This window comes from Lepisosteus platostomus, chromosome 8 (genome assembly GCF_059453375.1).
Source record: "Lepisosteus platostomus isolate fLepPlt1 chromosome 8, fLepPlt1.hap1, whole genome shotgun sequence".
Taxonomy (NCBI): domain Eukaryota; kingdom Metazoa; phylum Chordata; class Actinopteri; order Semionotiformes; family Lepisosteidae; genus Lepisosteus; species Lepisosteus platostomus.
Genome location: NC_142618.1, coordinates 5,792,110 through 5,818,353, shown reverse-complemented (window position 1 = coordinate 5,818,353; position 26,244 = coordinate 5,792,110). Strand labels below are relative to the sequence as shown.

The 26,244-nt window shown below is 41.1% G+C and overlaps 1 protein-coding gene across 1 annotated transcript in view; it reads left to right on the top strand.

The window, feature by feature from the left end:
• Positions 1–3,330: 3,330 nt before the first annotated feature.
• LOC148655553 (hypoxanthine-guanine phosphoribosyltransferase-like) overlaps positions 3,331–26,244 on the top strand; it is a 35,087-nt gene continuing 12,173 nt past the window's right edge. Inside the window, exons 1-4 of the mRNA XM_088642193.1 lie at positions 3,331–3,466; positions 6,074–6,180; positions 7,311–7,494; positions 22,823–22,888. Coding sequence (XP_088498319.1) covers positions 3,416–3,466; positions 6,074–6,180; positions 7,311–7,494; positions 22,823–22,888 — 408 coding nt within the window. The 5' untranslated portion in view covers positions 3,331–3,415. The remainder of the gene's footprint in view (positions 3,467–6,073; positions 6,181–7,310; positions 7,495–22,822; positions 22,889–26,244) is intronic.

Here is a 26,244-nt window from a genome sequence, read left to right as displayed (position 1 = left end):
AGCACCCTAACTTCTGTATAGAGGCACCATGCATCTGGTATTTACAGTATACTCACTACATTAATGTTTCAGAATATAAATTATATACCAATAATATTATTTCACCCACCTTCTCAAACCTTTTCAAAATCCTACCATTCTACACAAGATTAAGTATTTTAAAAAAATTAAGTTAAAGCATAAAGTCAATAACCACAACTAGTAAGGGATATGTTTTATGTTGTGGAAAAAATATTGGTCGTTAATACTGGATTTCTAAAGTTGTTACCAGTATCAAACTGTAGCCTGACCAGCACAGGATTCTCAATTTTAATCAGTATAATTAATATACTTTAGTATACTTTTCAGACAGTAATTTTGTCTGCATTCACATTAATTCAAAACCAGACACTATATCGGCACTGATCCAGTTTGTGAACAAGGAGATATTCAATCAAACAAAGGTGTAAGACAGGCTGGGCAGAGGAGGTCATCTCAATAAGCCTGTGCAGCCTGGATGTGAACAGTGCTCCTCATTGTTAAAGAGTTGAAATAAAAGAAGGCTTAAATATAACCATGTCCCAGGGGAACCGATAAACACTATGGCTATTTAAAGTGCTTATGTATTAAATTAAAAAGAGAACAGTTTCAGGCTTTAGTTTATATTGTCTATCATTTAAAGAATGATATTTCTAAAACAAAAAGGTGATTGTTGAACCACCAACACAATTTTCTTCATTGTTTGGAATTTAAAGAGTACATAATCTTATTTGAGATGCATATACTACAGTGTATTTACAGTACCTGAGGTTTTTATATTATACAGTGTTTTATTATGCCTTAAAACTGACTTGCAGTTTGAATTGAGTTGTACTTCATGTGAAATATACATTTCATCTTTTGTTTTTCAGAGGTGACAGTTTGAATGTAAGTTACTCAAAACAAGAAAAGCAAACCAAATCTAAGAATCATTTTACCTTTTGGTGGTGCAGTACTCAGTGTTGCACAGAGTAATGACAGTAGCCTTTATTTTATAAGGGTATTGTAGTAATAATAATAATAATAATAATAATAATAATAATAATAATAATAATTGCTTACATTTATATAGCGCTTTTCTGGACACTCCACTCAAAGTGCTTTACAGGTAATGGGGACTCCCCTCCACCCCCACCAATGTGCAGCATCCACCTGGATGATGCGACGGCAGCCATAGTGCGCCAGAACGCTCACCACACATCAGCTATCAGTGGGGAGGAGAGCAGAGTAATGTAGCCAATTCATAGAAGGGGATTATTAGGAGGCCATGATTGGTAAGGGCCAATTGGAAATTTGGCCAGGACACCGGGGTTACACCCCTACTCTTTTCGAGAAGCGCCCTGGGATTTTTAATGACCACAGAGAGTCAGGACCTCGGTTTTACGTCTCATCCGAAGGACGGCGCCTGTTTTCAGTACAGTGTCCCCGTCACTATACTGGGGCATTAGGACCCACATGGACCACAGGGTGAGCGCCCCCTGCTGGCCCCACTAACACCTCTTCCAGCAGCAACCTTAGTTTTTCCCAGGAGGTCTCTCATCCAGGTACTGACCAGGCTCACACCTGCTGAGCTCCAGTGGGTTGCCAGTTGTGAGTTGCAGGGTGATATGGCTGCTGGAGCGTAGTACATCGCTCCAGCAGTAGTACATCGGAAGGCAGTCTACAATACAATAACCAAGCAAGTGCACTAATTCATTTAAACAGATTTAAAAGCAAGTACAAAAGGGAGTTTTAAGATGACATTTAAACCCTGCCACCCAGTGCTTTCAAAGGGGGCTTTGCAACTTCACAGCCTTGGAGCAGCTGAAAAAGCGGTTTTCCCAGCCTCTTATTTTAATACCCTCTGAACTGAAAGAATATCAGAGTCTCAAGACAGCAATTGACATACTAGAGGGGTGTACAAATTAAACACGGATGCAATCAGGAGCCAAACCAAGAGTCAGATGTCTAAAATTATGTTCCAACGTCAACATTGTACATAACAGCTTTTGCCGCTACGAATTACATCTTCGCTTGACCTTGAACTTTAACAGCCATTCACAGCATGTGACTTGCCATAGCAGTAATTTAATTTGCAGAGAAATCTTTCCATCACAGTACTTAGCTATGTATCCATAGCACTATAAAATATGGGACACCATCCTAACAGCTTGCACTCATGCATGGAAAATATAAGAAACATCCCCAATTAAAGATACACTGTACACAGCGCAAGTATTTTCAAACGCTATGTTGCATCTCGAGATTTTAAAAGAGCTCTTACATCCTTGGAAGCATATCTAATGACTTCAACATGACACAGTAGTCATGCCTTTCTACTTAGTACCAGGTTCGGTTGGACATGATTAGAGCTCAATAACTTGAAAACAACGTGCAGGGGAACGCGAAAGATGGTCAAGATGGACTTCCTCAAAGAAAACACTGACGCAGGGGGCAATGTGGCCCAGCAGTGCGACAGGCATTTGTGGGCCCATGACCATTAAAAAAAAATAAAACCTAGCTGTCTTGGACTGCTAATCTTGTATGAATCCAATACCACTGATAAAAGTACTTGTAAGTTACAAAATCTAATTAGCCTTCTGTTCACGGTATCCTGGGGATAGTTTACGGAGCAGGTTTTGGACTTTTTTAGCTATTTTAGCTTGCGATTGCAGGGATACAGCCTTGTTCACGTTTCAAATGGGGGGATCTATAATAAATATGTCCTTCTAGGACTATGTAGAGACTATTTGTCTGAATATAAAAACTGAAAATAATTGAAAGATCTTCTGAACATGCGGTTTAAACTGAACCTCTCTCTCCTGATAGTTTGCTTGTTTTAAAAAAACTCTCAAGGAGAGCTTTGTCCACGGATCAGCTTAAAGAGCCGATACTGTATGAATTAGCAAGTATGTGCGACATCTCCTAGATACGAAAGCCCTTGCCACCACGTAATTTTCACACATACGTTCATCCGGGGGGATAATATTGAATCGTGTTTCAAGTCATAAGTCACGGTATTCTAACGTCGTTAGAAGTTTAAAAGCTAAAACTAGAAATCAAACGTACAAACAACAAAATATACGTAATCAGGCACTTTAATAAGGGTAAATGCTTTGCGGTGGTTTAATACTCCTGCAATGACGCTTTTCTGTCACGCCTCGTGTCGCTGCTCAAAGGAGCCCAAAAGCAATTCCTTTGTGTTGAGTAAAATACTTAACATCTGCGCAAAGTAGAAGTAAATGAGAGCAAAGGGGGTTATTAAACTTTTCCCCCGCAGCCGACATCTGATCTGTCGCAGCAGTAGGCGGAGAGCTGCAGTCCCTTCCCCTCCCCCGTCTGCCGTCTTTGATTCACTTTCAGAAGTCCTGCATCCCTTCAAGTTTGCGGGATACCTGACAGGTCGTGCGAAACCAACATGGCAGACAGCGGTTCACCCGAAAGTGTGGAACAAGACGCAGGCATTGTGGTAAGTATTGATCACCGACTACTCTATTATGCAAAATATTTTTTTCAGAACGAAAACAAGTTTCCGTTTCATAACTGTTCTTATCCGTAAGAAAACCTCTACTTGTAATTCAGATTTCTTAATCTGCAGTATGATGTGCTTTTAAACCACATTCCTTTCCTTTGAGATGTGGTCAACTTTTTTCAAGTTTGCAGAATACCGTCGTACGACACCGCAAAGCCTACTTGAGGAATAATAAGATACACGTGGTTAACTGGGAGCAGCTGACCGCTGCAAAACCGATCAAACTTTTAACTAAAGTTAAGACTCTGGAAAGCAAGCAAGTAACGTTTTGTGTGCGATGAGGGTAAAACAGTATTCGTATTCACAACGAAGACTTTAAATCCTCGCAAACGCAATTGGAAGTGACAGCCGTGTGGTATGCAGCGATGTGATATCGTTTTAAAAGTTGAGACCAAGATTGTCAGTCAATCCAAATCGGGGGGGGGAGTTTAGATAAAATTTAAAATGCATGCACGTGATGCTACACTGAACCTGAAATGTGAAAAATGGAAGCTGTTGATATGTTGTAATGTACAGGGGTCAAGAAAAAAAAACATTGTTCGTTGTTGTAACTTAACGTTCTTAGTGGCCGTCTATAACGGTGCGTTTCTCCCTGTGTGTGTTGTGCACACTGGTCAGAATGTTACAAATTAATGTTACTTAACATTAATGAACTTCTTGAATGGGCATTGCATGAACCCCATTAGATTGTTCAACGTTTGTAGTCCTATCCATCCCACTTTTACAGCAGGATCACCTTCAACTGCAGTTGGGATGGGGAAGTGGAGTGTGGGATCAGAGCTGTGTTCCACTGGCCATCTGTAGGCTGGTGATCTGGAGTCCTGCCTGCAGAAGGAGAGAGAGAGAGAGGTCTTGCACCACTCAGCCCAGTCAATCCTTGAGTGCTACTGGGAAAGTCTCTAATTCTGGACCAGTTAATGTACAGTAGCCTCTGACTCTCTTCACAACCTTGACCAACTGCCTAAAGATGATTCATCACTCACAACGTTCAAACTGACAACATAAGTACATTTCTGAATGCATGTTCATACTAAATCAAACACTGTAAATGTAATCCACACATTTTATCAGGTTGTTCTTCTAGACACATCCTTGATTGCCTTTTTGTTTTCCATGAAACGAGCACAGTGCAAAACACTTAGTACATCATGGGGTAAATAAGAGAACTGAAATAAAGTGCAAGGTAAAAGAATCCCATCCTCAACAGCTCCAGAAAAAAAAAAAGATTCCGATAGATTTGATACAATCTTTCAACATTGGTGTCCCATCAGTAGGAGGATGGGCTCAAATGGGTGAGATTCAGACAGATGTGCGTTTGCCAACTAATCAATTCAGCAGATTCAGCTCTTATTGAGCTCCATATGAACAGCAGCACAATCCTGGATCTGCCTCCTAGGGCAGACAGGATTTCTCCACTCTTGCATACAGTAAGGCTCAGAAAGGAGATCAGTTTACACTTCGAGTGGTTGTCCTGTTCTTGATATGTAACAGAAGTTCTGTTTGTCCTGTTGCCTGCAGCTCTTTGAGGTTTTGTCCTGTTTTAGGACATGCTTGTTGTGGGTGTTTGGCAAGGCCTCAGCCATCTCTATCAGGAATTACTCTAATCCTTTCTGCAATACGATTGAGTAGTAATATTGGAGTGCTGGATATGTGCAATATATAGGAGTCCCACTTCAGAAACATGATGTTGGGTGAAACAGCCTTATCAGCAGTATGATTAGAACAGATGAAATATTGAAAAGACCTTGCCATCCCTTCTGTGAAGCATATAAACAGTTTTATATGGACCAGAAGATGCAGAACTGTAGGAAAGTTTCCCCAGTATATTCTTGTTCAAAACAAGAACCTCATTTGTTTGCCTGCAAAATTCACAAAAGGTTAATGTACTGCATGCATGAAACTCAATGATCAATAGGTTAAGAAGGCATAAAAAAAATCAACTGAAAACTCAGTGTTCTTGACTGGATATCACAGTCTCTAGAACAGGACACTCCTTCCCTGAGCCTGGAGAGCCTCATTGCAGTTAATCTTACAGGCGAGATTGAAAACAATCTGCAAGCTATTGATGGAATAAGCATGCAATGTTTTGAGTTAAAGGAACTCTGGTGCTTGGAGACTGAAAGACTTACTGATTTGACTTCTCATTTAGTAAATAACTGGTTTATTTAATCACAGTTGGGTTGTTCTAGGTCTGTATTGAATGGGAAGAGTTGAAGGCAGATCACACAACCTGGGGAAACTGGACAGATGTGCATGGAGGCATGGACAGTAACTGCTCACAAGGCTGCAGAACCCTCCTCCTTGACTATCAAAGCACTGTACAATAAATACAGTGTACAGTATGCATTTATACATACAATCTTGAAACTCTTAAGGGTTAAGTTTTTGATTTGGTGTTGTAAAAACTGCCAAATACACACCGAAATGCCATGTTAAATCCTTAGTGCTTCATTCAAAAAAGCAATTATAAAAGCGCTGCTTCATTCAGGTGGAAAAGTCCCTAATCTTTAATAAGCTAATGAGTTGATTAATATTTTCTTTCAGATCAAAGATGATTTTGCAGGCTACAGCTTGGATCTGTTCTCCTATCCAGAGCACTACTTTGAAGATTTAGCATGCGTCTACATACCACATGGAGTTATCATGGATAGGTAAGGTTTCATTTCAAATTCACCATGCTTAAATAACTTGAGCAATACAGAAAGTTAAATTCTTACTTTGATATACACCTCCAGAAAAAACATACAAGAGATATGCTCCAAAACAATATTGGAGAACTTGTTGATTTTGCACATTTAGCATATTCATTCACAGAGTGATTTCTATTAATACTAAATTTTTGTGAAAAAATAGTAACATTACACAAGAAAGTCATATCAGGTTAAATGTTTTTGGAAGAATTTGAGAATTCAAAAACAATGTTGTGACATGGTATAATAGGATCTTTAAAAATAGGTGGGTCCAGGCCAACAGATACACCAAACAACTAAAGTTCAAAACAGCAGTGCTCTTTTATTTACAGTGCATGATATGACAAAACACCACAAACAAAATAAATACCAAAACAAAAGCCTAAGATCCTTTTTAAAAGCCAACTAACCTCCTCACATCTTTCCAGATTACCACTGCCAGGCTGCTAAACTGTTTACCAACTTCAAAACTCAGTTTCCAACAGACTCTTATCAAAATTGAGGACTCCCTCTGCAAATCTTCCCAAACAAGCACTTCTAAAGTTTTCAGAACTCACAATTTCATGTTCCTCAGTCAGTCAAGTCTTTCTCACATTCTTCTGGTGAGCATACACAGCAGAAGATCTGACCTGTGACTCCATACTGCAGATTGACCAGCAAGCCATAGACCCTCCACTTCCTGGTTTTTAAACTGTCTCCTGACCAATTAGTGTTGAGCAATTGGTCAGGTGACTTAGAGCAGTGGCTCATTCTCCCAGAGACTTCTGGGGAATGTAGTCCAGACACAGAAATACTCTAATAATAATAATAATAATAATAATGTATGCAAACAAATTTTAGCACCATGTGTTTTAATGTTTTAAATTATTAAATTCAGTACAGTGTTTCAAGCACTGAATACTAGATTAAGTGCACAATATAGGTGCAGAAAAGAACACCTTAACAAAAAATATTAGTTATATTTAATAAATTCATTCATTACCCAGTGTCAGATATACTGTATGTTGTAAATGTATTTGTGCTGCTGTATAAGGTTTTGTTTTTGCTCCCCATGTGTTTCAGTCCTGTGATGTTTTAAATCTGATTGGCAGGACTGAGCGCTTGGCCAGAAACATCATGGATGACATCGGAGGTCATGACATTGTTGTCCTCTGTGTCCTGAAAGGAGGCTATAAGTTCTGCGCTGACCTGGTCGAATTCATCAAAGTCCTCAGCCGAAGCTCTGACAAATCCCTTCTGATGAGAGTCAATTTCATCAGACTAAAAAGCTATTGTGTAAGTACAAATCAGAACAGTTTATTACTTTCACATCTGCACCCATGCTGCCTGTGGTCATTTTCTGGATATTCTCTTCAGAAAACAAAATGTAGAAAGAAATGTCCACAAATGCATAAAAAACACACAAGACAGGCAATTTTTTAAAACAATATTTTTACCTGTTGAGGCAATTGGTATACAATAGTGATTTTATTGTTACAGTAGTAACACATTTTGCGGATTTAAGTGAAGATGGCATTTCATCAAAATTCAAAATCAAAATCAGCAAAGGTGTACTGTATGTGTTGCAGAAGAACACATTTTATATCAAAAGACATCAATACTCTTGAGTGCCTTTGTTGCATAAGCACTAAATCACACCAGTTGAGAGGACTCCATACTGCAGATTGACCAGCAAGCCATAGACCCTCCACTTCCTGGTTTTTAAACTGTCTCCTGACCAATTAGTGTTGAGCAATTGGTCAGGTGACTTAGAGCAGTGGCTCATTCTCCCAGAGACTTCTGGGGAATGTAGTCCAGACACAGACTACATTCCCATCTGGGAACAGATGGTAATTTAAACTGTTGAATATCAAGCCTGGTGAAAATCGTGTAAGAAAAATACAGAAGGTTGTCCAGATGTTTTGCTTATCCAGAGAACAATACCTCTATACACTTGATGAGTTGGTGGCAAGGTGAAGTCACATCAGGAGAGTTGCCCGGCATTCGATCAAAGACCCCTTCAGTGATGAATCGCTTTTTGTCAGCAAGTGTGGAGAACACATGCAGAACACTTCACTCATTGTTGTGCACAACAGGCCAGCCAATTGGAAGTTCGGTGATGGTTTTGGCAGGAGCCTGTAGTCTTCACAGAACTCCACCTGTAAGGACTGATGGCAGCCAGACTGCATGGTGTTCTACTGAACAAGTCCTGGGACCTCACTTGCTGTGTGCCTGGCAGGCACATCCTGATCAAGCAACATTCCAGCAGGCCAGCATGTATTCTTTGTGCTACTTGAGTAACTACAGCCTAGACAGCAAACCTGCTAGGTTTATTTGCACAAGCAGTAGATGCATTGAAAACTTGCCACATGGTGTGAATGGATTTCGAGAAAGCCTTTGGTAAGGTTCCATTTCAAATGTGAATTCTAAAATTGAAAGCTGTAGGAACCCAAGGTAATAAGAGGTTTAAGGCAGCAGTGTGGAGGAGGAGTTAGGGCTTTGGACTCAGAACTGGGAGACTTGTGTGTTGAAATCCTGGGTGAGGCACTACTCCAGGGAACAGGTTCGAATGTCTGTTGCTATACGTAAAACTGTCAGCGAAATAAACTGATAATCATGTGTATGTAGAGGTTGAAACCTGGATAATGGGTAGAAATTTCATCTAGGACTAAATATATACAAAGGGTTATGGTGATCAAACTTCTGAGCTGATTGTTCGGATCCGTCACGAAATGGTCAAGAATCTATAGTATAATTGATAAGGTATTAGTACCCAAGTGATCAATGTGAGTTGAAAGTCCTCTTTTCTTCTGTCTTTTATAAGTGTATATACCATAAAAAGATAGCACTGGTAGATGAAAGACTACCATTTGAAATGAGCTAGCTGTACAAAAACTAACAGATGTATTGATGTCAGAAACACACCAGGATCAATGATAATAATAATTGCTTACACTTACATAGCACTTCTCGGGACACTCCACTCAAAGCAGTTACAGGTAATGGGGATTCCCCTCCACCAGCACCAACGTGCAGCCCCACCTGGATGATGCAACAGCAGCCATAGTGCACTAGTACACTACCAACACACCAGCTCTCTCCCATCTCTGAACTGAACTGACTGAACTGCTGATAAACCTGTTCAGCAGAGAACAAAAATGTTTAAGAGAATTTATTCAACTATACATGGATCTTGGGATGTATGATCCTAAGGTTTTGGGTTAACCCAGGAAACTTTCACACTGAGCAGTGAAACAAGAACACAGCTTATAGTTTCATTAAACTTCTACACTATCACACAAGCAGAAGCAAGCTGCATGACCTTGCAGGTCAAGGGCCAATGGGAAATCTAGCCATGACACCAGGGTTACACCCCTACTCTTTTCAAGAAACACCCTGGGATTTTTAATGACCACAGAGAGTCAGGAGCTTGGTTTTACATCTCATCCAAAGGACAGCCCTGTTTACAGTATAGTGTCCACGTCACTATACTGGGGCAGTAGGACCCACACTGACTGCAGGGTGAGCACCCCCAGCTGGCTCTACTAACACCTCTTCCAGCAACAGCCTTAGTTTTTCCCCGGAGGTCTCCCATGCAGGTACTGACCAGGCTCACACCTGCTGAGCTTCAGTGGGCTGCTAGTGGTGAGCTGCAGAGTGACATGGCTGCTGGCTGAACAGATGATGCTGAATATCAGTTAATACAAAATAGTTCGTAGGACCCTCACATTTTTGCAATGTGTTAGATATGTCAATGGGCTTTCATTTTCACTGAAAATATGTGGTATACATATGCACCTTAGAAGTATTCCGCTGCTGGAGCACAGAGCAGTGCTGCGGTGAGCTGTCAGGTCAAAACTCAGATGCAGAAGTTTGGGATTCTCCAGGAGATCCCGGAATGGCAAGTTCGCAACGCAGCAGAGCTGGTAGACTGGAGAGCGGCTGGCATCTGAGGGAAGGTGAGAAATGGCAGAGCAGTGATGCTGGGGAGCAGCAGGCAGCTGGGTCAGCTGGAGAACTGCTGCCCAGGGTAGCCTGAGGAGAAAAGGTCTCTGCCAGATTGGTGCTTTAAGATTGAAATGATTATTAAGCGGTCCAAAGGTGAACAGAGAGCTAGTTAGTCTGGTGGCTCAGGGATTCTCCGTGTCAGAGCACTGGTCTAGCGGCGAGGTGAGCCTTGAATAGGCTCTGATTAATTGGCGGGCTACCTTAAGGAATTAAACAAAAAATTAAACATCAGTGCTGAAAACTGAAGTAAAACCAATTAACTGAGGAAAAAAAAAGTCAGAAGAGCAAGAAGGGGAAAGCGTGGCCAGATGAGATTTGAGCCCAGGTCTTCACAGTGTGAAGGCTAGTCTCTCATCTTAGTGTGCCATTGCTTCAGCTGGGAGCCAGCAGCGCCTCTGAGCCTGATAAAGAGCTCGTCAGCAGTGACGTCACCTTTAACACCAGTAAAATCTACCTTCACTGAAATGTACCTGAGAGCTCAATCTCACTGGCTGCAGTTCCTGTCAAGCGCAAGACCTCACCTGACATGAGTCTGATTCTGCCTAGAAGCCTAGATGACTCAGATCCACGATCAGCCGGTCTGGCCTGTTTCTAACGGGGGGTTGTTCCCCGGGAGGAGTTCCCTCAGCTGCAGCTCGGTAGAGCAGGAGGAGAGGTGAGCTGCCAGCCCTCACCTTGGTGGCCCCTCCCTCCCGGGGCAGGTTGTCGAGGGCGACGTCACTGCTGACATGCTCTTTATCAGGCTCAGAGGCGCTGCTGGCTCCCAGCTGAAGCAGTGGTGCGATAAGATGAGAGACTAGCCTTCACACTGTGAAGACCTGGGCTCAAATCTCATCTGGCCACACTTTCCCCTTCTTGCTGCTGGGAGTTTTAAAAAAAAGTTTTACTTCAGTTTTAAGCTATGATGTTCATTTTTTTTTATTCCTTAAGATAGCCAGCTATGTGGGTTTCTGAAATTGACCACTGTGAAATTCTATACAGTATGTACGTATGGAACTTTATATTTTAATTAGTATCCTGAATTCAATTCTTAAAGAAACACGTTTTCTCTAACAAAAACTTAAAGAAACAATTCTCAATACCTCATTTAATTAATTTAGAAAACAGACACCGTAGTACACAATTCTTTGGGAAATTCTCCATAATATAATTATTCCTATTTTATCATTTTATGTTATTTTCTCCTAATGGTCAAATACATCACATTCCTGTCAGATTCCAGGCATTGCAACAATCTTTTTATTTGGAATTTAAAAAATATTGTGAGAGACCTATTTTGAATCAGAGGTGTTGTTCTCCAGGTGAAGCAAAGGAAAACCCCTTATTGTTGACCAAATGAAAGCAGTGATGGACAACACCAGTTGTCAAAGGGAAGAGTCCTGCAAGTTTTACTTCTCGACCTGCAGCGCAAGGGCTCAGGGTTGATCAGATTACTTATTCAGAGAAAATCAGGTTTCACTGCAGCCTTCAAGGTTTGAAGTCAGCTTGACCTAAAAAGTGTATTCTAACAAGTGGTATACTCATCATCACTGTCAAGGGGTCAGTACAGTATACTTGTTTGTAAATAAAAACTCAGATGATTTTTATGAGACAGCCACGGGCTAAAATGTTCTGAAAATGTAATGAAATGACTGGTGTGTGTGTCATACGAAAACTTTCTCTGCTAAATAGAATTAAAAAAAAACCCTTTTCTTCATTTGATTAAAACTCATTAGCTAGTAATGGCTGACGTGCCTGAGAATTCATCAGCCTTGTCCAAAAGGATCACCAGAGCCAAGTTGCAAGTGATTTTATGTGGGGGTACTAATGGTTGTTTGCCGTACAGAAAAATGTAGTCATATTTGTAACCGAGGGATGTGAAAGTCAAAGGGAAATGTGCTAAAGGCACTTCACCCCTGTTCCACTCCTTTTTAATGTGGCATGTTAGCCACCTTTTTCAGTACTGGCCCTGTAACGAACAGTTCTTTCCGGACCCTATGCGGACAACACAGTCCGACGGAGTGGGGAAACACTAGGGAAAAGTCATGCAGGAAAACGGGGCTGAAGACCGGGGGCGTGTCCAAGGTGCGCTGGTGCACGGGGGAGGTGTGGCCGAGGCGAACAATCCCAAAGAGTAATCCATAGAGTATCCAAAACACGAAGGTAAGTCCAAAACCAGGAGATCCATCAAAACACGACGTTAAAACCACGAAGGCCGGGTCGGAACCGGCGGACAGGGGACAAGGAACAGGAACAGGGGTTAAAACCTTAACGGGACCAGGCGCTTCCAGGTCCCGGACTCGCACGATATGGAAATCAGAGCAGAGCCCGGATGAGCGTCAACGCCTGGCTTTTAAGGTGGGCTGGGAAAAGGAAACAGGTGCAGAGAATGAAGTCTAAAGTGAAAGGGCTGGAGCACCCTTAAGGAGGGGGGACTATAATCGTGACAGGCCCCAAATTGTCTTTTTATTCGTCGGTTCTGCTACTGTGTACTGAGGAGCTTTGTGTGTGAGGTTCACCTGTTGGCAGTCATGCAGCAGAACTCAACTCTTGTCTCTGACTATAGTTGAAAGGCTGGTCATCACATTCCCAGTATTGATTCCTGCAAAGGCTGGTCATTGCAGTCATTTCCAGAATTGATCACTGCAATGCCCTACGTGCTGGGGTATCTAAATCCTCACTGACTCTGACTGACAGTATGTCCAGAATTCGGCAGCTAGAATCCTTACCAGATCGTATGCAAGTGGTCACATTACTCCTATCCTGGAGTCCTTGCACTGGCTTCCTGTCAGATTTCATGTCAACTTCAAACTCCTCATACTCACCTATGAGGCTCTTCATGGCTTGATGAGTTTCTGACTCATTGTCTTCCTATCCCCACCTCGCAGCCTTCATTTGTCTGGCTGACTTTCTTTACTATTACTTTCTGATATGTTTGTGCTGTCTCTGCACATTATAGTAGAGAAGATAATGCTTTAATGAGTTTTGTAAGTTTGACGTAGCCTGTATAATCTCACTTAAATAGCATTTTAATTAGTTTTCTTTGTTAAATCTCTAGAGGAATGGCTTTAATCTGCTTTCGAGGTCCTGCACTCTGTATTCTTTAAAACCAAATAGGAAAGGAAAGGCAGGTAAAAGACAGGGACACCTTGAGGCGATCGGTATGGAATGAAGCAGGTAATAGCTAAAACTGAGGCTTAGGCAGGAAGGTACTGTACGTCACTGCTGTGATGCTAAAGGCTAAGGATTAAACAATAACCAAGTGGAAGCTGGCACATATTAAAAATAGAGAGCTAACTGAAGGGGGGTGTTTGTATTATCAGTTAATACAAAATAGTTCGTAGGACCCTCACATTTTTGCAATGTGTTAGATATGTCAATGGGCTTTCATTTTCACTGAAAATATGTGGCATACATATGCACCTTAGAAGTATTCCGCTGCTGGAGCACAGAGCAGAGAGCACAGAGCAGTGCTGCGGTGAGCTGTCAGGTCAAAACTCAGATGCAGAAGTTTGGGATTCTCCAGGAGATCCCGGAATGGCAAGTTCGCAACGCAGCAGAGCTGGTAGACTGGAGAGCGGCTGGCATCTGAGAGAAGGTGAGAAATGGCAGAGCAGTGATGCTGGGGAGCAGCAGGCAGCTGGGGCAGCTGGAGAACTGCTGCCCAGGGTAGCCTGAGGAGAAAAGGTCTCTGCCAGATTGGTGCTTTAAGATTGAAATGATTATTAAGCGGTCCAAAGGTGAACAGAGAGCTAGTTAGTCTGGTGGCTCAGGGATTCTCCGTGTCAGAGCACTGGTCTAGCGGCGAGGTGAGCCTTGAATAGGCTCTGATTAATTGGCGGGCTACCTTAAGGAATTAAACAAAAAATTAAACATCAGTGCTGAAAACTGAAGTAAAACCAATTAACTGAGGGAAAAAAAAAGTCAGAAGAGCAAGAAGGGGAAAGCGTGGCCAGATGAGATTTGAGCCCAGGTCTTCACAGTGTGAAGGCTAGTCTCTCATCTTACTGTGCCATTGCTTCAGCCGGGAGCCAGCAGCGCCTCTGAGCCTGATAAAGAGCTCGTCAGCAGTGACGTCACCTTTAACACCAGTAAAATCTACCTTCACTGAAATGTACCTGAGAGCTCAATCTCACTGGCTGCAGTTCCTGTCAAGCGCAAGACCTCACCTGACATGAGTCTGATTCTGCCTAGAAGCCTAGATGACTCAGATCCACGATCAGCCGGTCTGGCCTGTTTCTAACGGGGGGGTGTTCCCCGGGAGGAGTTCCCTCAGCTGCAGCTCAGTAGAGCAGGAGGAGAGGTGAGCTGCCAGCCCTCACCTTGGTGGCCCCTCCCTCCCGGGGCAGGTTGTCTAGGGCGACGTCACTGCTGACGAGCTCTTTATCAGGCTCAGAGACGCTGCTGGCTCCCAGCTGAAGCAGTGGTGCGATAAGATGAGAGACTAGCCTTCACACTGTGAAGACCTGGGCTCAAATCTCATCTGGCCACACTTTCCCCTTCTTGCTGCTGGGAGTTTTAAAAAAAAGTTTTACTTCAGTTTTAAGCTGTGATGTTCATTTTTTTTTTATTCCTTAAGATAGCCAGCTATGTGGGTTTCTGAAATTGACCACTGTGAAATTCTATACAGTATGTACGTATGGAACTTTATATTTTAATTAGTATCCTGAATTCAATTCTTAAAGAAACACGTTTTCTCTAACAAAAACTTAAAGAAACAATTCTCAATACCTCATTTAATTAATTTAGAAAACAGACACCGTAGTACACAATTCTTTGGGAAATTCTCCATAATATAATTATTTTATTTTATTATTTTATGTTATTTTTTCCTAATGGTCAAATACATCACATTCCTGTCAGATTCCAGGCATTGCAACAATCTTTTTATTTGGAATTTTAAAAATATTGTGAGAAACCTATTTTGAATCAGAGGTGTTGTTCTCCAGGTGAAGCAAAGGAAAACCCCTTATTGTTGACCAAATGAAAGCAGTGATGGACAACACCAGTTGTCAAAGGGAAGAGTCCTGCAAGTGTTACTTCTCAACCTCAGCGCAAGGGCTCAGGGTTGATCAGATTACTTATTCAGAGAAAATCAGGTTTCACTGCAGCCTTCAAGGTTTGAAGTCAGCTTGACCTTAAAAGTGTATTCTAACAAGTGGTATACTCATCATCACTGTCAAGGGGTCGGTACAGTATACTTGTTTGTAAATAAAACCTCAGATGAGTTATATGAGACAGCCATGGGCTAAAATGTTTTGAAAATGTAATGAAATGACTGGTGTGTGTGTCATACGAAAACTTTCTCTGCTAAATAGAATAAAAAAAAACCCTTTTCTTCATTTGATTAAAACTCGTTAGCTAGTAATGGCTGACGTGCCTGAGAATTCATCAGCCTTGTCCAAAAGGATCACCAGAGCCAAGTTGCCAGTGATTTTATGTGGGGGTACTAATGGTTGTGTGGCGTACAGAAAAATGTAGTCATATTTGTAACCGAGGGATGTGAAAGTCAAAGGGAAATGTGCTAAAGGCACTTCACCCCTGTTCGACTCCTTTTTAATGTGGCATGTAAGCCACCTTTTTCAGTACTGGCCCCAAATTGTCTTTTTATTTGTTGGTTCTGCTGCTGTGTACTGAGGAGCTTTGTGTGTGAGGTTCACCTGTTGGCAGTCATGCAGCAGAACTTATTAAGCAGCTCTTGGCTTGACTCATTTTAGAACAAAGAGGACTTAGATGCTGTGTTCCAGCTGGAGGGAAAGGCTGAGGGGTCTTTTCATTTCGTGCCCTGAAAGGGATTTTATGTCCTTTATTCCTTTTTTTATTTTTCAGGCAGCCTGGGTTGAAATGCTCTTTGTTCCTCTCCATTTAGAAAAGAAAAACAAAAGGGCATCAAGCCACTTTATGGTACAATTTTGTCTTTTAAACAGAAAGATTTCCAATCTATACGGGATCTTGTAGTGGCTGCGTGAAGCTTCGTGTTTACCCTGGAGGAAGAAACATGTTTTGCATGTTGCTGCAATAAAGGAAAGAAAGACTGTGAGGGCTGGGTGAATAATTACAGGCAGTTAGACTAGTCTAAGCATGCAAAATAAGCCTCCATAGAAATACTTGCTTTGTGTTCCCTGAGGAAACATGGAATGGATTTGACCCTAAGGTGAATCCAGAGTGTCTTACCTAAGGAAAATAGTTTTTGAATGATCTTTTCCTCTCTGAAGAGTCATTCTTGCTGTATTTTTTCTTTTTTTTAATATTGCTTGATGTTGGTCTTCACACACACCTGCGTTTACTCCTGGAAGCCCGTTTTGTCGTCTTTGGTTTTACGGAAATGACAAGCTTGCCAATGTATCTGGCATAACTCCTTGTTCTTCGTTTAAAACCTGGTCTGACAGGTTTTAGAAAGGCCTCCCTGGTATGGAAAAGACTAGGCCTTGAACACCCTTCAGCTTTAGGGTTCTTTCAGAGTTTATTTTAATGGTCAATTCCTTACTATAACACTGAAGTTAAAAAATGAATAAACCTCACTTTTTCTCCTTTGATTTGTAACCGTTTTCTTTGTGAGTTTATTATTGTGTTCTATATATTTATCAAAATGAACTGTACATTGTGATGTCCTATTTTGTTTAATTACAAATTGTTATTTGTTTTAAACAAAACTCGAATGTTCCAACTAAACACGTTTGTGCATGCAAGATGTTAAATGTCAGCACAAATGGCAGGTCAAAATATAGTAACTGAATTATGCTTATTATTACATACGCTGTGGCAAACCTGAGTTAGTTCAGGGGCACAAACTTACTTTGACAGTTACCTGAAAGGATGTTGTCTGTGAACAGTGGTTGAAATGATTTCGGAATAAATACACCTGACACTGTGAGGTCCCTCAATCAAGTAGTGAATTTCAAACAAAGATTCAACCATGAAGACCAAATTCAAAACAACAAAGATGTAGAAAAGCACAGATCTGTAGAGGGGTATAAAGAATTTCAGAAACAAAAATATGCTTCACCCTTGTTCTTCATTTAAAACCTGGTTTGACATCTTTTACAGAGACTTCCCTGGAATGGAAAAGACTAGGCCTTTAACATCCTTCAGCTCTTGGGTTCTTTCAGAGTTGAAAATTCAAACAACTGTAGGTGTTCTGGGACACAAAATCACCTTTCAGCAGGAAAAGTGAATGTCTTTGAATGGTCCAGTCAAAGAGCTGACTTGAATCCAATAGAAAATTTGTGGCAAGATTAGAAAATTTCTATCAACAACCCCCAAACAACTTGAAAGAGTTTGAGCAAGTTTGCAAAAACGGATGTATAAAAATTGCACCATCCTGGGTAGAGACTTATCCTAAAAGACTCACAGCAGCAATTGCTGTCAAAGATGCTTCTGCCAGGATAAGGTTTTGACTCAAAGAGATAAATACTTTTGCAGTCAACATATTGTAATATATATATATTGTCATAGTATAGCCAGACTACGTCCTATGTTGTCTCTGACTATAGTTGAAAGGCTGGTCGTCACATTCCCAGAATTGATTCCTGCAAAGGCTGGTCATTGCAGTCATTTCCAGAATTGATCACTGGAATGCCCTACATGCTGGGGTATCTAAATCCTCACTGACTCTGACTGACAGTATGTCCAGAATTCGGCAGCTAGAATCCTTACCAGATCGTATGCAAGTGGTCACATTACTCCTATCCTGGAGTCCTTGCACTGGCTTCCTGTCAACTTCAAAATCCTCATGCTCACCTATGAGGCTCTTCATGGCTTGATGAGTTTCTGACTCATTGTCTTCCTATCCCCACCTCGCAGCCTTCATTTGTCTGGCTGACTTTCTTTACTATTACTTTCTGATATCTTTGTGCTGTCTCTGCACAATGCTTTAATGAGTTTTGTAAGTTTGACGTAGCCTGTATAATCTCACTTAAATGGCACTTTAATTAGTTTTCTTTGTTAAATCTCTAGAGGAATGGCTTTGATCTGCTTTCGAGGTCCTGCACTCTGTATTCCTTAAAACCAAATAGGAAAGGAAAGGCAGGTAAAAGACAGGGACACCTTGAGGCGATCGGTATGGAATGAAGCAGGTAATAGATAAAACTGAGGCTTAGGCAGGAAGGTACTGTACGTCACTGCTGTGATGCTAAAGGCTAAGGATTAAACAAAAACCAAGTGGAAGCTGGCACATATTAAAAATAGAGAGCTAACTGAAGGGGGGTGTTTGTAATACCGGGCATTCGTCCGATTGTGATCGGGACAAAATCAGTAGGTTTTGCATTCTCTGATTTATGCATAACATCCTTCATATGAAACCGTGCTTAGCTGTCTGAAAGACCTCGGTAGACTTGAAACCCTCTAGAGCAGTCATTATGAGTGCCCCCAAACTTGTGCACAAATTGGATCGATCCTTATAACCCTTTGGGAAGACTTTGATTAACAGTGATGTATTCTTAGCCAGATCTGCAAGCTCTTCTTTGTAAAGCAAATAATTAGATCTTGTTCATTCATACACAAGTTAAAGGGCACAAGATGGTCAATATTGTAACTGTAGTGTGAAAGGCTATATGTGCCTTTTGTCCATTTTACAATGCATTAAATGTTAAATCGTGTTGGATTACATGCTAAGAGCTAGTAGACAGGGTGAAAGGAGAAGTATCAATCATTTCAAAAGGAGTTTGGTAATAATATGTAGTGTGTTTTTAATGGATCTACAGTGTCTTACTGTGATTTTTTTCAAATCTAATTTTGATCCCCTTTTGTTACACTGAATATTTCATGTTTGCATGGTTAATGCAACAGTACGTCTTTGTAGTTTTTTGTTTTGCCTGTGAAATGTATTTTTCATGACAAGTAAGACACCCTGAGTCACCCTGGGATTGAGTACAAGTAGTAAAAATGTTATTTGCCTGCTGTTTCTTCAGAGGTTGGTCAGTAACATTTGAAGTATTATTCAGGAGTTTTAAAAACATTAAAGACAGTCCAATCATTACACAATCCAAGTATTCACAAAAACACATGTACATTTAAGGAAATCAAGTCAAATTATTTTGGTTTTTGAGCTTCTGAATGCTAGAATGAAATTTAAAACCAAAAATTAAAATTAAAAGTTAAAATTCTTATTAATTAAATTAATAGAAATTCTTATTAATTCTGAACTCCTGTTAGCAATCTAGTTGAAAGGAAACTGAGTGTTTGGCTTGGCTAAATTATCTGTAGTATTATCAAACAGCCAGCAGCAAAAACACAATGTAAAAACACAATGGACACATCAAGGCAGACCTGATGTTCAGTAATATGTAATAATATTCTTACACTTAAATAGAACTTTTCTGAACACTCCACTTTAAAGCTCTTTACAGGTAATGGGGACTCCCCTCCACCACCACCAGCGTGCAGCCCCACCTGGATGATGCACCAGAATGCTCCCCACACACCAGCTCTCAGTGGGGAGGAGAACAGAGTGATGAAGCCAGTTCAGAGATGGGGATTATAAGGAGGCCATGATTGGTAGAGGCCAATGGGAAATATGGCCAGGACACCAGGTTAACACCCCTACTCTTTTGAGAAATTCCCTGGGAATGACCACAGAGAAGGATGGCGCCTTTTTACAGTGTAGTGTCCCATTCGCTATACTGGGGCTTTAGGACCCACACAGACGCAGGGTGAGCGCTCCCTGCTGGTCCTGCTAACACCTCTTCCAGCAGCAGCCTTAGCTTTCCCAGGAGTCTCTCATCCTGGTACTGACTAGGCTCACACCTGCTGAGCTTCAGTGGACTGCCAGTGGTGCATTCCAGGGTAAGAGAACCGCTACATGTGTAGCTGTTATACAGCTGCTGGCAAGTTATGTTAATAGCATGGGCAAAAGTTCCTGTATGTTGTTCAAGACATTTTCGTATAAAAACATTTTTGTAATGATGTCATTTCAGCATCTGAATGGGTAATATTCAGCTGTTCTATGACATCCAGAGTAATTTAATGCAAAATAGTATCATACATGCACACTACATTCCCTGTGTCTGAAGAACATTCCGTTACTGTATGTTACAAACTCTTGTCTTCAGAGCTTATAGCACATACTGTCTTGTGTCATCAATCTAGTTCTTTTCTCAGCAGTCTGTTCACTGATAAGACAATGACTGAATGTCTTTCAAACAGACAGGATATCAGCTGTAAATTCTGCCTCAGCATCTTTGCAGACACATGGTCTTCCTTCTTTGGGGTTGGAACTTGACACGACAGGAATTCATTTGAGCTATCTGTCAGTATAGCCTGTATTACAAAGATATACTGCCAGGATATACCTATCATTACAAATCAGAGGTGTCACTTGCTGGAAGAGTTTCTGAAAAGGGCTCCTTGTACATTAGAGATGATCCTCAGTAGATATTGGAAGTTGCTTGTCAGTAGCCTTTGGTTTAATCGTTTTTCAAATGGGATTTAATTAATTAAAAATAATTGTAATCCTTCTAAAAGGATTTGCTATTAAAATAGTCAGTACACATCAAATTGCAGATAGTTTCGTTTCAAACATCCCTTTACCAGTCTTTGTGGTCAAACGTTTCCATTTTTTGTTAGTTAAGTTTCCAGGCAGGAAGAATGAAAGTCTTCATCCGGTGGTCTGAACGCAAAATATTATTATTGTTGGTCCAGTTGGTGTTCAGGTAAGGGACCTGTCCCCACCTCTAAACTGCTCAGCCAAGCAGGAAAGAATCCAGGTATTGTACCCAGGCTGCTCTTCGATAGCACTACTATCAATACTGAATGCAAAGATACCAAAAATATGCTTTTGTTTGACACATGGAATCATGAAAATTGAATTAAGTGCATATAAAGGCATAAGAAGATGATAAAGGCTACAAAAAAGTGTAGGCTATTCATTCTGTCCATTTCTAGAGTGTTAGGTGGTGTGGCAGGCTGGCCGCATGAAATTCCAGTAAGAAACCACAAGGGGGCGACGAGCTCTCCATAAGGAGCAGGCTGCTCAGACAGCACTGTGATCAGGCTTGTGACAATGTGCTGAACAGGAGAATACCCAGGTGGAATTAGCTACAGGTGCGTAGCCACATGGGAGGAGAAGTATAAAGAACTGCTTCAAGAAGGGTATGTTGACAATATCCTTGTCCCAACACAAAGTTTGTCTGAATCTGCGTGTTTTTTTTTTTAACTGAAGAAAACCCACCTTAAATCTCCTATGGAGGTTGTGACGAAACATGTAAATCATGATACAGATGTAGCAGAAAGGTTTATGGTCAGATTTCTTTGATGATGCAATCCGTTGTATATGTTGCAAGCCTGATACAGCCGACACCATCTGTGCTGGCAGCTTTGTCATCATTAGGGACTGAGTTATCCCAATTGTCAGCACTGAGGGGGGAAGTGGATGGTGGAAGTCAGTCAGGAATCCACAAGTGGGTCAAAAATTCACAATTTTGCAGGATAATGACCTGAAGGATGAGGCCAAAGCCATACGGGAGTGAACTGATAAGGAGAGAGGGGGCCCAAACAGTCCCGGTGTTTGATTTTCTATAGAATACGATAGAAGGTGTATAGTAAGAGTTAGAGATTGCAGATCTGCAACAAATATGTCAGTAGTTTGTTGGATGGTACTGTAATTCATCAGTACAAACCTTTCTGGCCAGATGGGGATCTGCCATAAGCAAGAGTTCCCTAACCGACGGCGCTCCAGGTGGAAGGCAGCCCCCTTTAAAATGTAAAAAGACAATCATGGGATTAAGTGGATCCATCTGGCCAGAAATACAATAAGACCCGTGTATCACAAAACCACTAATTACACATCAATCAACGGCTGAAAAAGTTTGTTAGTGTCAAAATGACAAAACAATTCAAATATTTGATCTATATCAGTATAGATGATTTTGAATACTTGTGTCATGTCTCCACATTATCTTCTTAGTTTAAGACTCAAAATGTTCAGTTCTTTCAGCCTGTCAGTGTAGGACATTCCTTTAAGATCTCGACTGCATCTGTTTGCTCTTCTATGGGATGATACCATAGCAGCAATATCTTTTAGTAATGTGGTGACAGAAATTGTGTACATTATTCTAAATGAAACCAAACTAGTGCATTGTACAATCATAACATGACATCCCTTGATTTGAATGACCAAATGTGATTTTGACTTAATAGCTTAAGCTTAATAGCTTTAGCTTAATAGCTTAAGATTACCCTCACACCTGAAGAAGGCTCCACAACGAAACGTTGTGTTTTCTTTCTTCTCTTTTCAGCAGGGAATAAACCTATTACTTGTTCCTTTGCAGCCTACACATGCTGACGCAGCTACCCACCTGACCTAATATTATCTTTGCCTTTTTATTGCTTTCTCACATTTCATGGAAGATGTAAGGGTTGTTATCCTAAATATCTCAGCCTTGGTCATAAGGAGCCTCTTTTAGCTCAGTGTTTCCCAAATTTGTCACCTAAGTCAAGATGAATAAGACTACAAGCTACATACAGAGAGCATCTTACTGTAATCTGCTATATCTAAAAGCTTCTTAATATTTAATCTTTTTTTAGTCTTCCATAATGTATTTAAAATAGTTACTGTACTCGTTGTTCTTAAATTACTGGTGCTTTTTTGTAATGTGTGGTCATTTGTGTAGTCCTGTTAATGTTCTCTTGTAAATTACAGAATGACCAATCAACAGAAGACATACAGATAATAGGAGGAGATGACCTGACAGTTCTCACTGGAAAGGTATGTACAAGGATTTAGCATAGATTGCTTAGAACGATTTTTTAAGATGCCTTTGTTTTTAATTGTGTTCCTATACACGAAGACTTTTTATGCGTGTCATTCTTTAAAAAAATGACTGCTCAAAAAGGCAGAATGCTTTATGTTGCTTCTGAGATAATGTATTCTCATTAGTTTCCCTCACAATCAGTCTGGAGATCATCGAAAATAGTGTCAAAGAATAAATGACAAGGACTAATTCCAGACTATCACAAAAAAGAAAATTACAAGGAAAATAGGTTATAAAGAGAATTGTGTCCTCACCAAAATGTGCCTTTTCTTTATTTTCATACAAAATGTAATTGAAACTATTTACTCATTGTAACGCAAGGTTCAGAAAATGCTTTGGGCTGGTTGTATTTCTCTTTTTGGATGTGCTTTTATTAAATATATAGTGTGTGGTCTGGTGGGAGTTACAGGGCTGGAAGACCATTGAACAAATACTTTTATACCTGTACTACAGATGACTGATTTGCCTGTAGCTTAAGCTTACAGGAAGATGTGTTTTTGCCTTCAATAGCTGGAGGTAGTGTGTTTAAACTGCACTTGGAGCACTGCTGCTGAATCCTTGAGAAACTTTGCTTCCAGTTAAAAAGCCCTGCCTTATTAATGTAAGTCATTTTGGATAGAAGCATAAATAATGAAGATGGCAAGGTTGGGAAAGCCCTGAGTGAATCAATCTCTAAGGGGAGTTTAAATAATGTGACAAAACGCTCTATGTGCTGCTGTTTCATGACAGTTCAGACAAGAGGGACTTCCTTAGTACGCACTGTCATCTCTGGACAGCATTTAAAATAACCCATTCACATGACATGACGGCACACTCCTAGAAACTGAAGTGAGCGTACAGTACCTCCCCCAGGAAAATAATGTAACATCTGGGAATGCAGCTGAAGTGGCTGTCCTCTGATATAAGCGGCTGTCAACGGAAGACACTCTTAGTGACCCATTAAATCAAACTGAGATGTTATTTTAATTGTATCACTCTAGTTGATTAAAAGTACGTGTCATTATAATTATGGATCCTGGCCTGGTACTAAAAGGGCGGGTCGGTCTCCCCTTTCAGGACTGGCGAGATACACTGACACCACAAGGGGGAGCAGTTCTCCACAGTCCTGCACGGTATTTTCTCACTTGCGAGCCGGGAGTGTGAAAGGCTGCTTCGTGGAATCCGTACCTTTGGGAAAACGCGGTGTAGGTTTCTCTGTAATAATAGGCATAGGTCGTGACGGACTAGATGAAGGATTGCAAACAGCAAATCAATTTTAGGACTAAAACAGCTGCCTCAATTAACTACATCTAAAAAGTCGGCCATCGAAACAAGCAGGGGCTTTGCGTTGGGGAACTAATTCACTAAGTGAATAATTCCAAAGTGAAAAGTAGGCAGGAGAAACACACGATTTCGGCTGTTGTGCCTTCTGCAGGTGTCGACGCCAGCTGAAACGTCGTGTCTCTCATTCAAGGCCAAGACAGTCTTGCCTTGGGACAGGTTTTAACTGTTGCCATTGAAGATTGCGACCTGCCCGAGGGAGGACACGGAAAAAGCTACTCAAACGTCATTTTAACGTAAATTTAGGTTTACGAGGAATCTAGGAGAGCAACTCTCCCATTATAATGTACCGAGACAGACTGCCTTCTCTGACACCAACTTTGTATGAAAAGAGGTGCCCTTTGAGACATTTCAGTTGCTGCACCCTGCATTTCATCCACTGTGAACAGTGGAAAAGGTCTGTGGGCTTCACTCCTCGTAGGTGGTTTTCTCACTCTGTCTGCCGCATTATCATATTGTGATAATGACATGTATTACGAGATATGCAATGATTAAGCCATATTATACTTGTAAGCACAGCCCAAATAGCAGGCCCTGTGTTATACAGTATATTATACAGTTTGTCATGAGTGCTCATTTTTAGACAGCCACTGCACTGTATTAAAATTTACCCAAGGGTGAAACTTAAGCAGAAACTTAATTCGTATTTAGTCGAGGGGAGTACTGTGATCTATTTTAGTCTAGTTTAAGGTCTTGAGACTGCAAGGCTTCCTTTTAGGGGTTAGATCAGTGAACAACAATGCTCTTTGTTCCGATGGCTGTCAGAATGTGTGAGTGAACACTTCCTGGTTACAAAAATGTAGCCTGGAAATGAGGTATCTGTTTGGTCGTACTGCCGTGCCTAGGGAGGAGACGGGTGCTGTCATGTAGAATCAGCTTGTCCGAAGGCACGCCACTCCTCACCCACAGGACAGCAGGAACTCCTCAGCTCTCAGGCTGTTACAGAGGTCCTGTGAAGAATCCCTGAAGGACAGGAGTCCACATCGTCCAGACACTAATCTGAAATTGCAGTCTGTTGGTGCTCAGGGCAGGACGAGCTACAAACACAGCAGCTTTCCCATCTGACATTGCGAATTTGCCAATGTCAGGAGTAACTTGTGGAAACTGGAAAGCCGTGTTTTGAAAGCATACAATTTTGGATTGAACAGTGCCAGGTTTGTTATGTCTTGTTTTAAGTATATCATAGAGAAATCTGGATATTTCCAAATAGCAAAACATTTGCATTTGAAGCATTTAGATAAGATAAGATCACTTTATTAGCCCTATACAGTTTCTTGGAGTAGGAATTCATCTTTTCACATACCCCAGGTTGCTCTCCATGAGACACAAAGACAGGGAGAGAAGCTCTGGGCCAGAGCACAGGGTCAGCCATTTATACAGTGCCCCTGGAGCAGCTGGGGTGAAGGGCCTTGCTCAGGGGCCTAACAGAGAAGGATACCTCTGCTGGCTGTGGGATTTGAACCAGCAAACTTCCAGCCACAGGTGCAGATCCTCAGCCACAGAGCCACTGCTCCACCCCTGTAAAGATAATACGGCAGTAAAGATAGAGTAGATGCATGAACAGAAATAATGCACAATCAATATTAATGTTTGTCATTTGCTGTAATTGTATAGATCTTTGCCCTACATGGTTAGGATTTCCTGGTCAGTCAGTCCTCACATGTGAATGTTAAACTGACTCAAAGGCTGTTTTCCTTTAGGATGTTTCCCCTAATATATGAAATAATCCGCAACATGCTTTCAAATAAATGCCTCGCAGAGATTTTGCTTAACATAAACTGCCATTTGTATTAGTTCTAAGATTACCAGTTTTAAGGGCCTGTTAAAACTAGCACTAACCTTGACAAGGAAGTAAGGTCAACTTCTATCTTCACAGTCAGACGTAAGACTAGTGAAGCTCGTGATTTTAATCATATTTTATTCTATTGATTCTAGTGTGGTAAAACTGAATTATCGTGATAAAGGTGAAGTAACCTGGAAAAACACTGAA